This window comes from Carassius gibelio, chromosome A8 (assembly GCF_023724105.1).
Source record: "Carassius gibelio isolate Cgi1373 ecotype wild population from Czech Republic chromosome A8, carGib1.2-hapl.c, whole genome shotgun sequence".
Taxonomy (NCBI): domain Eukaryota; kingdom Metazoa; phylum Chordata; class Actinopteri; order Cypriniformes; family Cyprinidae; genus Carassius; species Carassius gibelio.
In genome coordinates this window covers 13,685,049-13,698,343 of record NC_068378.1, presented here as the reverse complement: position 1 = coordinate 13,698,343, position 13,295 = coordinate 13,685,049, and the positions used below count along the sequence as shown (strand labels likewise).

At 35.2% G+C, this 13,295-nt stretch overlaps 2 protein-coding genes across 3 annotated transcripts; both read right to left on the bottom strand.

Annotated features, from left to right (window-relative positions):
• Positions 1-463: 463 nt before the first annotated feature.
• Positions 464-5,724, bottom strand: LOC128018507 (F-box only protein 4). 2 transcript variants are annotated; one of them, XM_052604057.1, is made up of 7 exons: positions 5,398-5,724; positions 4,234-4,466; positions 3,776-3,996; positions 3,595-3,670; positions 3,203-3,372; positions 2,851-3,038; positions 464-2,734 (listed from the first exon to the last, which is right to left on the bottom strand). In XM_052604057.1, the coding sequence occupies exons 1-7, from the start codon at positions 5,536-5,538 to the stop codon at positions 2,651-2,653; spliced, it is 1,113 nt and encodes a 370-aa protein (XP_052460017.1). In that variant the 5' UTR covers positions 5,539-5,724; the 3' UTR covers positions 464-2,650. The 2 variants fall into 2 exon arrangements, with proteins under 2 accessions (XP_052460017.1, XP_052460018.1); XM_052604058.1 differs by having other exon boundaries at positions 2,851-3,032.
• Positions 5,725-6,324: 600 nt separating this feature from the next.
• Positions 6,325-12,503, bottom strand: LOC128018506 (RAB7A-interacting MON1-CCZ1 complex subunit 1-like). Its single transcript, XM_052604056.1, has 6 exons — positions 12,268-12,503; positions 11,073-11,182; positions 8,840-8,986; positions 8,360-8,491; positions 8,160-8,274; positions 6,325-7,349 (listed from the first exon to the last, which is right to left on the bottom strand). Exons 1-6 carry the CDS (start codon positions 12,356-12,358, stop codon positions 7,114-7,116), a joined length of 831 nt encoding a protein of 276 aa, XP_052460016.1. The 5' UTR covers positions 12,359-12,503; the 3' UTR covers positions 6,325-7,113.
• Positions 12,504-13,295: the final 792 nt, after the last annotated feature.

The following is a 13,295-nucleotide window of genomic DNA, read 5'->3' as shown; positions in this document are numbered from 1 at the left end:
TTACGGATGCTCCCGACGAGCTGGATGGCGCCTTGTATGGCAGACACCGCCGTCGGTGTGTGAATGAGTGAGTGGATGGGTGAATGTGAGGCAAATTGTAAAGCGCTTTGGATGGCCATGTGGTCTGTTGAAAGCGCTATATAAATGCAGTCCATTTACCATTTGTTATATCTTGATTGGACTAAAAAAACTAAAAAAAAAAAAAAAACTACAAGATTTGAAATATATATATATATATAATAGAACTAAATAAATTAAGTTACAACTAGGCAATTAAGCAATTGAGATGCATGCAATTTTAAAACAATCCATAGAAATCAGCAAGCAATTTATTTAAAAAAGATTTCAGGCCTGTCTTTTTTATGGGTGCACACAATACATGGTCTGTCTTGCCACATGAAATCATGGCATGAGCGAATTAGAGAGACACACGTGTAAGAAAACTGATTGCAAGAGCTTCTGGGGAGGTGAAAGGAAAAATTTTAATCAGAAAGGTCAACGCTTTCTCTTTTATGTCAAATTACATTACAGAGCAGACAGACATCTCTATCATTCAGGTAGACTTAATGTATCCAAATTGCAGCAATTACATTTTCATTTTAAAGCTTTCTAATTCTTTTTTCTTTCCCAAGACAAAGATTATTGCTATACATAATCATTTTATGAGTAAGAAAAGAGATTGCAAGAAAAAACAGTTTTGTTCTTTCTCTAGTGAAATACAAAAGGACTAAACATTTTTTTTATTATTACATCTGCTTCCAACCAGAATAGATTTTAGTGTTATTAGTACATGTACTTAGTGCTCAGAAATGAGTTACTTGTCATATAAAACCCCACCTGTCTAATCTATCAAGCACTCAACCTTGAACATATGTCAGAAAGAGAAAAAGACAATGATTCTTGTCTCATTGCACAACCTTTATCCTCCTATTGAGTCCCATTTTTCACAATTTCAAGTGACTCGGTTTGAGAGTTAGAGCATGCTCAGTGGCAGTGTGGGCTTCAGTAAGGCTGAACTTTAGCATTAGTTTTAATTACTCAGTTTAGCATATAACTTTTGTAAAATGGGGAAAGCATAGGCTTTCACTTGAATTAAACAGGAAGAGAACAGGGCCGCAGGGAGTCTCCGACAGAGAAGACAGAGACAAAGCAATACCTAAATATTTCTTGAACACTGGCCACTGGTTGACCTCCACCCTGAATAAAACTGAGCAGCAGGATATACAAGGTCAGTGTTCTTATTGTTGTGAACATATCATCTTAATAAAGCTGAGAATGCTGCCTCTTTGTGGACAAATTAGGAAAAACACCCTTCATGAGACAGAATGATCCATACTGAATAAATAACTATATATGACAATTAATATTGTGAGCAAGATATGATTTCCTTTTACCAAAAATGCTAATGTTAACACTCTGGACTAAATCTTACTGACAGAAGTGTTTCCATCCAAAAATGTCCAGGCTACAAGGGATTTCCTACAAATCTCTTGGTATGCTGTATCATTACCAAATATCGAAACCAAAATATTGAAATATGGGAACACCAAATTAGGTAAAAGATTTTCAGCACAGCACAGGGTTAAATTAATTGAACTATCATTATTCTGAGGTTACATATTTTATATGCATCATTCACCTGAGATAGTTTCATAAAGAGAGGGAACTGTTATGCTGTGAGCCATATTTCTACAAGAGTTCCAGTCCTTGAATTTGATAGGTTGAGCGACATTCCAAGAGAGAATATCAGCAAATTTAGACAAACAGCACTGGGACTACAAGAAGTGGATCAATAAATCATTCACTCAATCAATGCATTTAAAAACCCTGATTTGTTTAAGCTTGTTTGGAGATGGATGGCTCTGCTTTAGATTTGTGTTTTAAATAAAAGTTCCCTAATATTTTTCTTTATTGAACTGCACTGTATTACAATCATAACTTGTTATTCTGATTCTTAATATCACCTGCTACAGTCAAATCTCAGACTTGTTGATGTTCAGTGCAAAAAGCATTCTTGCTTGTGTAATATTGCCTTTAGAGCTACATAAATTTTACTCCCCTGATTAAATATGTGTGTGTGTGTGTTTGTGAGTGACCCTAGTCTTAAATGTCAATTTTTCAAAATTCAGATATATGCATCATCTGAAAGATGAATAAATAAGATTTCCATTGAGGTATATTTTGTTAGGATATGACAAAAAAATCCAAATAGCGAGAAAATTGCCTTTAAAGTTGTCCTAATGAAGTTCTTAGCAATGTATATTACTGATTAAAAATTAAGTTTCTATATATTTACGGTAGGGAATTTCCAAAATATATAATATAACCCTAATATAACCCTAACCCTAACCCTAATGTTCTTTACTTAATATCCTAATGTTTTTTGGCAAAAATGAAAACTCGATCCTTTTGACCCATTGCTAAAAATATACCCCAGCCAAGACTGGTTTTGTGGTCCAGGGTCACAAATGTAAAAAAATGTCACTTAAAAAAATCTAACAAGTCAATTTAAAGGACAACATTTAGCCAAAACAGGTTGAAAATTGCAATTGTGAAAACAAATAAATGTATAACTGGTCCCCACCAAAAGCACAACCCCCTATAATAGTGTCACTTGATACATCCAGTAGCTTCATTACAGTCTTATTGGTTATAGCTTGACTCCAGAGTGCCTCAGCAGCCAATCAATACCATCCAGCAGTCCTGTCAGTGTTTCTGCAGTCGTGTCCTGAACCTATAGTATGACAAAACAAATACTAAAGACTTACTGCATTTTCAGTATTCATTTCTTATACACTGCACAGTCAGAAATTCTTTGATTATGTTTGCAGATGCTGTTTGATGTCTTACCATCCAAGGGTTGGGCAGTGAGCTGAGCTGAAGCTGATGGGCAATGGTCACACAATGTATCCTGTTTCTGTCTGTGGTCTCTCTAGACACACAGGAGAGCACCAGGATCGGGCGGGACACAGCACCCACCGCAGGGTCTAACATAACCCTGATCTGGGCACATTCCTCCTCCCACCCTCTGTCTGTTCCTCCAATATATAAAAGAGAGACAGACAGTATAAACTGCAAAATCACTATGTGGATCTCCTTACAATGTTACAGCAAACTAAATATATTTATACTTAGGCACAATTTCTATTGGTGTACAAAAAATTGGTGCATAAGCCTTTAAATCCAAAAAGGACAACCATACCTCTTTCTGTCTCAGCATTGGCCACAAAGATGAATCCATTCACAGCTTGACAAACTTGATTAAACATGGGGTTGACGCTTAAGGGTATGTTAGACTCACTATCCTCTTCATAGACAAAGATTTTACTTCGCAGATTGACATGCTCCAGACGCGCTCTCTCTCGCTCCGTCCTAAACCCAGAGACACAGCCTCTCATTCATACAGTTCCTTCAACCGGTGTTATGTGACATGTACACATCAGATCCCACTGAACATGAGGTATGTGGTATATGGCTTCCATATAAGACACTTCTTTCAAAAACATGAATATACAAAAAAATCCAACGCCAAGCATTTAAACAGTATTACGTGTACAACACTTCTAAATGACGATATTATATCCTCTTCCTCACCTGTTAGTTGAATATAAAGTTGCAATATTGAATCTGTGCTGATCTTTGTACTTAAAACTGATTCCGGATCCAATGCCTGAAAAAAATTACAACATGGTCAATTACAGAAAAAGCAGCCATAGCACCACATCCATGTATTCAGTTTAATAACTGACTTGAATAAACTATAATGGCACAGCACCATCAATCTGCCGATGAGGTGGTCCTGCTATAGGCAGTACATGAGGGGAATTCATGATTGTATTCATGAGGGAAATCTCTAACTGCTCAAGCCCGGGGCCAAACATGGCAAACTGTGGCTCTGAAACCGGTACAAGAGACTGGAAGAAGGAAGTCACAGATTTGAAGGCTCTGGGTTGGTATTGCCATTGGTTTCGACAGGCTGGACAAACACGTAGATACCTGTGGGTGCCATGTTAAAGAGAATATTATATTAAATATTAAGGGTTTTTAAATACAGGCTAGCAACTTTCACAGATACAAGAGATAAACCACTTTTATGTGTGCCATTTTTCCTATTTAATTTTTTCGTAGACTGGTTAGTCTTAGAAAATCTGCCAATGCAACATAAACAGGGTGCACCTAGAGCTGATTGTTTCTGATAGTGAAGTGCCATGTGCTGCAGCATCGAGCTCTTACTCTGCCATATAATCAAGCTGCATCTCAGAGTCATCCAGCAGAGCTGAGCCAGTGAGCTTGACCTGAGGCACTGATAAATGGTCAACTGACTGCCAGAGCGGCATATCACGTAACAGGAAGTACTTCCACAGGACAGGGTCTCGAACCATTGACTGCCAGTATGTACTGGTGCCTCCCAATCTGCAGAGGTCTTGCGGAGACAGGAAGGTCATGATGAGAAACTGCATGTCAACCTGTATGTTTAGATAAGACAGACAAAAAGAATGTGTTTTGGAGAAATGTTTTAAAAATTATTACTGTTCAAAAGTTTGGGGTTGATTAGATTTTTAATTGTTTTGAAAGAAGCTTATAAACATTTTAACATAAAGTTTATAAGCTTTTTATTATATTTTATATATTAATTTTAATATAAATTAATTTTAATATAAAAAAATACAGAAAAACTATAACATTGTGAAATATTATTGCAGTTTAAAATAACTGTTTAATAACTATTTTAGTATATTTTAACATGTCATTTATTCCTGTGATGGCAAAGCTGTATTTTCAGCAGCCATTACTCCAGTATCCAGTGTCACATGATGCTTCAGAAATCATTCTAATATTTTTGTTGTAATATATTTGTATGTGTGTGTGTGTGTTTCAGGATTCTTTGATGAATAGCAAGTTCAAAAGGACAGCATTTATTTGAAATAGATCTAAGTGTAATATTATAAATAAATGTCACTTTTGATCAATTTAATGCAAACTTGCTGTAAAATTTTTACATTCTTAAAAAACATACTGATCCCAATATTTTAATCAGTAGTGTAAATAAAACAATAATTATTTAGGGACATGATCTGGTATTAGCACCTATACAGCTGCAGTTTAGTCTACATATGTAGTATTTTGTATTTGTACACAGGCTATGTTTGGCAGAGCATACTACCATACTGCTCTTACAATTATTGCAGCATATAGTATTTATACTAAAATGAGTAGTAAACAAAAAGCTTACGGTTTACAATACTGAATCCCACAATTCAATGCATTTGTTTCAAATATGAACTAAAAGTAAGAGCAGCTGTGATTTTTCGCATTTCTGTTTCTCGTTTCATTACTTGACCAAGAGTACCAAAAATAAATAAATAAACAAAAATGTAGAGTAGAGTCGTGCCTTACCGTCAGGTTATCCAGACAGGGGCCCGTGACTTCATTACTTGACCCCTGACCATCACTTTTCTCATTTCTTTGTTGTCTTGTATCAAAAAACCTATCTCTGATACTCCTGAGACTTTGCACGACTATAGATCTGCTCAGCATACTGACACTTTTTTGTCATATATTTCTTAGATTTCTATATGTAACTTTTTTAATATAGCAAAAACGTTTTACATTATATGTCATTTATCTGTTAATCACGATTTCAGTTGTTAAGTATTCCTGTGGATTTTCCCGGAACTGTCAAAGTTACACGTCTCTCGTGTTTTCATCATAGGCGTATATGGAACGTCACGCACGGTAGGCTACTGCATTGTGGGAACTGTAGTTAAAGCGACACTGCCGAACTACAGTAGAATAAAGCAAGGTCTATCATAATCAGCTCTGGGAGGACATACGGAGGACTAAGAGTGACACGTACAAATAAAATTAAAGTACACGTTATCAATGTAATAATTCTGCAAACTATATATTTAAATTAGCAAATGTATTATGAACCATTTAAAACAAATTGAATATTATTCCTTGATTTATGTGAAGTATCACTACTAGCCCTTCATAAGGACAAACTGTGAAGCAGTTAACATACTAAAATATTGTTCTTCTAGTGCCCCAGTTACCTATAGATTGTACTTCGTGTGACAACTTTGCAGAAAACAATAGTATTATGTTATTCACAGCCATCAATTTGTTATCTTTTGTGTGAAAGTTTACTTTGGATAAGCATATGATTTATTTTTGGCTTAACACCAACAAAATGATGTTAAAGGCCTTAAGCATTATGTAGCATTGCCATTGACCCCATAAAATGATAGAAATGTAAGATGGTATGGTTTCATTTACATTATATATATATATATATATATATAATTCTAATGAATGCAACAATTCATAATTATGTTTTTAATTCTTTCAGTTTGAATCTTTTAAGGATGTTCATTTTTATTACACATGAAAAGGTTAGCAGTAAGAGTATAAAATACATTTTTGAACCAGCATCCTGTATCTCCAACCTTTTAAATATGTAACCTTTCAAATATGTGAAACCAAAATATCACTCACATGTTCACTTTTCAACATTTCTTAACCCAAAATTTATTTAAACGAAGACATAAAAAAAAAAAAAAAAAAAATAACTTCATTTTTAAAAGAATATGACCAAAAAGTTTAGCTTTTTAAAAGTATACTATCAAAATATGCAAATTCCCATCTCTAAACATCTGGTCAATGAAAGGGATAAAGATGCAACTTTTAATAAGTGAGCAGAAGAGGTGTCATATACATAAATGTTATTAAAATGAAAAGATCCATACTTAAAAATGGTCACAAATACTTAAATATGCAACATATACCTGCATTTTCCTCTCCTTTGTACCATTTCTTTTAACATATATAAATGACATTTATAAATGTAATGAATTGAAAATAAATAATTACAATTAAAATAAATAAAAAGTTGCGATGTTTCTTGGTTGGAATTTTTTTCTTTCTTAAACAAATAGTTATTTGTTTATATTTTACATTAGACGTATTATTCCACATTCTCGGCAAAAACACACATCCAGAAAACAAATCTGGACCGGAAGATAAGTGCCTTTTTTTTTCTTTTCTTTTTTTTGCTAGTTTCAGAACAACAACATTTTTGTGAATCCCCTCTCCTAAAAGCTCTCTCCAGGTTTACTGCAAGATACTAAGGATCTCCTTGGCATTCTCTGTGTTCCAGCCCTGACCCTGAAGTGGCCCCTCGCATGCCAGCACATACTTATGAAGGATTTGTGTGCCAATATCTCGGAAATGAAGCCTGTCCTCTTTGCGCTCTGTGGTGTCCATGCTGCAGTCCTCATATTTCACTGCCCAGAAACACATCTCACCAATGTACATCATTGTAAGCAAGTGAGTATCAGAAAAGATACCTAGTGGGGAAAAAGATACATTTGTCAGTTTTAAAAAGAATATAAAACACACACACACACACACAAACACATTATTTTGATTAGTAAAATTCATATTCTTTAAAAATAACATGTTATGCTTGATTTTGAGATTAATAAATAAAACTAAGCATCTCATTGCATCCTGCCCATTAACCTCAATAAAATCACAACTCAGAGACGGAAAGAATGCAATCTATTTATATTCACTTGCACTGTTTTTATATTTGGTACTTTTTTTTTCTTCTTTTTTTTAAATTTTGTTTTGTATTATTTATTGAAATGTGACTCATTATTTATTGATTATTTCATGCTATCCACTTTTTGCTGTAAATGTTGAAATTTCTCATCTGTGAGACAAATAAAGGTTGATCTAATCTAATCTAATAACTTTGTAACTTGTAAACTTCGCATTGTAAAAACACTAGCAATCTCAATATTATTGGTTGCTACAGATTAATGGAAGCAACCAGGGGTGGAGTTTGCAGGCTACACTACATCTTTCCAGTGGAAAATTACTTTACTTCGTAAATGAACTTAGATATGTGAAGATACTGATAACCAACTGGCTGTGCTGGTTAGAGATATTATAAATGCTGTAAATCTTTTTGTGCTTTTAAAATCTGTGCCTGCATAGACACAATGTCTGATGTCACACACACAAAGACAATCTGAAGTAATAATGCATAATGTGTGCACAATGACTTGCAAGTCGAGTTTTCAGCTCCCAGATTACAAACACAGCTTAGAAACTCTACAAAAATAACAGAAAGTACATTTGCAAAGATGTACCTTCTGCCAGAAAATTGGCGGTTGCAGAGTCATGAAAAACCACACCATCATTTAGCTTGACTGAGTTCCTCACTTGCAACATTCTCATAAGGTAACGCACACCTTCTTGAAGACACTGTGAAGACATGGAGCATTGCAACACTTACTCAAGTCATGGCCACTAAAACTGGCACTGTGGAGTGAGAGGTTGGAGAAAGAACCTTAAGGAAAGTGGCTTTGTTCTTCTTGATCCATTGCTTGCGTTGGTGTAGTGTGTGGCAGTACATATATAATAATGCCCCACGCCTCCAGTATAGGCACTCCAGCAGCTCCAGCCCCAGCACAGACTGCACCTGATCACAACCACATCATCACACCATCACATACCGTTACCAAGAGCAGAGCGTTCGATTCTTATTCAGTCTATGTCAATTAAACTAGAAAATATAGACCTGCAGGTTATATATACTTATGCTATGTGATATAATGCATAAAATGTTGCATAAAAATTTGAAAGCTCTTTATTGCAAACAAACGATACAATGGTATATATGTATATATAAAAACAGTTCCTAATTGCACAGGTGGTCTGTAACCGAAATATTAACCAGTGGAAGTGGATGCCTTATTTAGAATCAACAGCAAATAATGAAACTAACTGTTCCAAGCAAAGATCTCCTAAAGATACAGAAATACAACACCTCTTGTGAAGGTACCAGTCGACCTGCTAACACCTCTGGCTCTGTCAAGTCCTGTAGTAACTGCTGAATTTTAAAAGGGGAAGTGTCCTCGGGAAACTCCTGATCTACAAGCCTGTTTTCCTCATAGAATGTTATGTCCAAGACAACCTGTAGAAAAGTAGGTAAAACAATGGGCCATGAGCCACTACATCTAAAACGAGGTATCTGCAGTGTTTTTAAACTGAAACTTAAAGGGGTCATATGATGCTGCTAAAAAGAACATGATTTGGTGTAATGAAATGTGTTTATGCAGTTAAAGGTAAAAAAACAACATTATTTTCAACACTGTATATTATTGTTTCTCCTCTATTCCCCATTTTCAGAGACATGTTGATTTTTACAAGGCTCATCAATCTCAAAAGCGAGGTGTGCTCTGATTGGCCAGCTATCCAGTGCATAGTGATTGGCCGAAAAGCTCAAGCGTGTGATGGAAATGTTACCCCCCTTAACATACTGTGATGCCCTGTCCGGCCGGAGCGACAAGACATATACATAAAACCCATTCTAAACATGATTTCTAGTCGTGTCCTCTTTTGGAAGGCCAAACAGTGAGCGAAGGCCGACTTAAGAACAGCGCGGCCAGTGGTTTCTACGAAGGAGCATCCGTTGGGCTTGTGACAACCACATGTGACGACCCCAGGCCGGACTCCGCCTCGTCTACGGTAAAAGCTGATCTGGTGTTCTACAGTGCAAAGTTGATGTATTTTCTCAGCGACAAGCATGGATCAACTCCAGGCAATGCGAACCGGATATCGTCCTCTTTTGGAAGGACAAACAAAGTAGTTTCGCTTTCACAGTCTGTGTGTCATGGCGATGGTGGCAACAACAATACTACAACGAGAATAAAAGGTACACCTTCTTTCGTTGTGTGAACATTTGGGCGCCGTTATGTAAATCTTCCCGTTGAGATGCGGGGACGTGTTAGAACGAGCCGTTTTAGGGGGCTGTGGACGAGTCTTAACTTCTATAGAGAACATCTCTTTGGATTTGAGACTTTTACAGCACCTTTACAGATTTTCCTAATGCACCAAAAGCTTATAATACTCCAAAGAGAAAGGAAACATTGAAATTGCATCATATGACCCCTTTATTACTTTCTAAGCCCTACATAAATACAATACTATATGCAGAACAAACCAATGCAATAAATCATATACTGCATGTTCTTTTACTCAATTAATCAGGCTGGGCACACATTCACCTGCAAAACACGTTAGCTGGACATTTAAAATTACATGTTTTATGCAATATACACATATGTATTGAAACCCGCTGATATATGTACTAATATATAATAACATATGTTTTAGGATTCGATCAATATTGAAATTTGCTGATATAATGTTTAAAGAGAAGCCACTAAAGAGATTATTGTGTCGATAATAATAAAATGTACATAATGAACGTGTTAAATAATGTTCTTAGTCTCTCCTTTCCGTAAGAGGGTGAAATTAAATGCCAGATGTAGTTTATTATGTAATCATAACAATACCAACAATATTTTAATTATAAATAAGCATAAAAAACACTGTGACTCTTAATTTGAAGTGTCCGCTCTTTAATGCTTACAACTGCTAATTTAAAAAGGTAACCACCTACAACAATATTAAAAATCAATAATAATGAGAGATCACTTGGCATAAAAGCATAGTGTTCATTTTGCATTGCTCTGAAACCCTGAGGCCTGTAGAACATGCAATAGTGCCATATTTTGACTTTGATCATGCAGTGCTATCATTCATTTAATTCAAAGGGTTTTCAAAGTTTATTAACTGCAATAGGCCATATTGCTTTACCGCCTCAAATTTTAGACATCCTAAAATTATATTTAAGACTTCAGAATTTTGATGAAACTGAATTAAAAACACTTTTAAGGATGTATGGAACCCTGTTAAATGTTGTATTGTTCACACATTCAACATGTTAATACAGGGATCCTCAAATCTGGCTGACAAAATCCACTTTTCTTTAGACTAGAGTTTAGCTCTAACCCTAATCAAACACACATGAGCATGCCGATCAATGTCTTTAGGATCATTAGAAAATCACAGATAGGTTAGTTTGATCAGGGTTGGCGCTAAACTCTGCAGCGCATTGGCCCTCCAGGACAAGATTTGAGGAAACCTGTTTTAATATATAGTTATGCTATGCTTAAGGGAATGTTGCAGGGTGAGACCCATGCTATGTGAAGTACCTGTGTATAATCCTGCAGCAGTTTAGGGAGGCTGCTGCTCTCTCCTCCATGTCTATAATGGGTTTTCAACTTGTCAAGTATGGAAGATGCATTCTGTAAGTAGTCATCATCTAGAACAAAAATAAAAATACAATGTCAATAGATGGTAATACCTAACAGAGGATATACAACATGAGTGTTTACAGTTGATGGTTTGAGAAAAACAGCTGAGGTTATACAGGCTATTGTTCCAACAAAATATGGCCATAAGTGACTTTTAAATCATCCGTCTTTTAAAAATGTCTATAAAAAGAAAATATTACATTTATTTAGCAACTTTGATGGATGTAAATCTATGACCTAAAGGTCACCTTTTGGTATAAAACAAATTGCAACATTCAATATCACAACGACAAAGAAACTAGCTCTGTAAAAAAGTCGGAAAAGAGCTTGTTTTAAAACCATCCTGTATGTCCTCTCTGTATGTACACTCTCGCAGCTGAGAGTCATTCAACTGAAGCATTTTAAAACAAGAATGCATTGGTATGTATGTGTATACTATGTATGATTTACAGGACCCAAAATATAATGCAATAATCAGCATCATTCAGACTACAAGCAAATAATCAACACAGAAATCTGATCAGCTGATAATGCATTTGTTGTTAGTTTTTATATTAACGTGCCCTTTAGTCTAGCTAAAGTAGGCAAAATACTTATTGAATTCTGCTAAAAGAGTATGATAGGCCTTTAATTCCTATTTAACGTTACCTCTCATGTTGTTTAATGTGAGGTTGTAATATCACATTGCAGAATAACTATAACGATGTACGTTTTTTATTATTTGTGCATCGAGTTCTGTACATAGCATGACCACATGCGACTTCACCCAGTTTGTGCAAACTGGATCTTACTAGCTAGCCAAAAATTTGAAAATTACAGAACGTAATAAACGCGCTTTACCTTTCATATTAGCTTTTGGTTTAGTTTAAGTGCTACGGTGTTCGTATGAACTTGTTAGTCAAACATATGTCGTATAAACGTCGTGATAGATGGGCAGGGAAATGTTTGTTGTGATTCGCAGGAATGCTAACGCAGAGCAGCTAAGCTAACCAGCTAACGATGACAACACCGGGCTGATTCTGCCACTGAACATGCGTTTACTAAAATAACGGGAGGCTAGTTTTGCACAACTGACGACATGATTCCCGGTTACCTGGTTTCTCCGTCCGAAGAGTGGCACACTTGTTATCTAACTCAAAAATCCTCCTCTCCAGCTCGACGCTTCGTCTGTAGTCGTCGGCCATGACTGCAAACGACAGTCACGTGACGAGCGCGCGATTACTCACGTGCAGAGGATTACAGGGACGTTTTGGTCTTTAATTTCATTCATTAACTTCAGGCTTTGTCATTACATCAAAGTAAGAGTTTACTTTGTCCACCCTTATCCAAATTATACCCATAATACTCTGTGTTTGATAACAGTGGATTGAAATACTGGCAGAAGTGATGAATGAGAGTCCGATTCATTTCCGCGAATCGATTCTTTCAAACAGTTTTTTTTATAAAGAGTCACTTCAAGGATTCATCAATTATTTTAAGGTTATGACGTAATTATGCCATTATTTCTGTTACTTTTTAAGTAATTTACTTTCATAATTACTGTTATTATGGGTTTTATGTAATGTATTTTTATTAGTATTCCTTAATTAATTTACTTGTTAATAATAATTTTACCTGAGTGTTGTTATATAGAAAATATTTGTTAAAAAAAAAAACTTAAAAGAATTAAAAAACATAAACAAAAGTAGGCTTGCTTTATATGATAGGGAGCATAAATACGACACACACATATATAATTATTCTTTTTAATAGCCAAACAATTTACATTCTAGTTTTTTAGTGTAAATAATAATAAAAAAAAATGCTTAGGTACTAAATGTTTTAATGAGCTGGATCAAGGCTGCACTATCTCTCACTATACCATCTAGTGATTTCTTATAATATAATATAATATAATATAATATAATATAATATAATATAATATAATATAATATAATATAATATAATATAATATATGGATCACTGGGACATGTACTAAATATCTGCATTGTTCAATCTGGAACCACTCTGAAAGATTCAGGTTGGTGAACAAATTGTTCTGACTGGTATGGTGAACATCCGACACATTAAAAAAGATCCGATTCACGAATCAGATCTCGCAAGATGGTGGTGAGATGGTTA

Bases quoted from the DNA above. Each gene is read 5' to 3' on its own strand.
- LOC128018507 (XM_052604057.1), bottom strand. From the start codon at position 5,538: ATGCTGAGCAGATCTATAGTCGTGCAAAGTCTCAGGAGTATCAGAGAT. The intron at 3,039-3,202 runs GTATGGTTGTCC...TATATATTGGAG, and splicing joins CAATGCTGAGACAGAAAGAG to GAACAGACAGAGGGTGGGAG. The intron at 2,735-2,850 runs GTAAGACATCAA...GTCATACTATAG, and splicing joins CACTGCCCAACCCTTGGATG to GTTCAGGACACGACTGCAGA.
- LOC128018506 (XM_052604056.1), bottom strand. From the start codon at position 12,358: ATGGCCGACGACTACAGACGAAGCGTCGAGCTGGAGAGGAGGATTTTT. The intron at 8,987-11,072 runs GTACTTCACATA...ACTTTTCTACAG, and splicing joins TGCTGCAGGATTATACACAG to GTTGTCTTGGACATAACATT. The intron at 7,350-8,159 runs GTACATCTTTGC...TTTCCCCACTAG, and splicing joins CGCCAATTTTCTGGCAGAAG to GTATCTTTTCTGATACTCAC.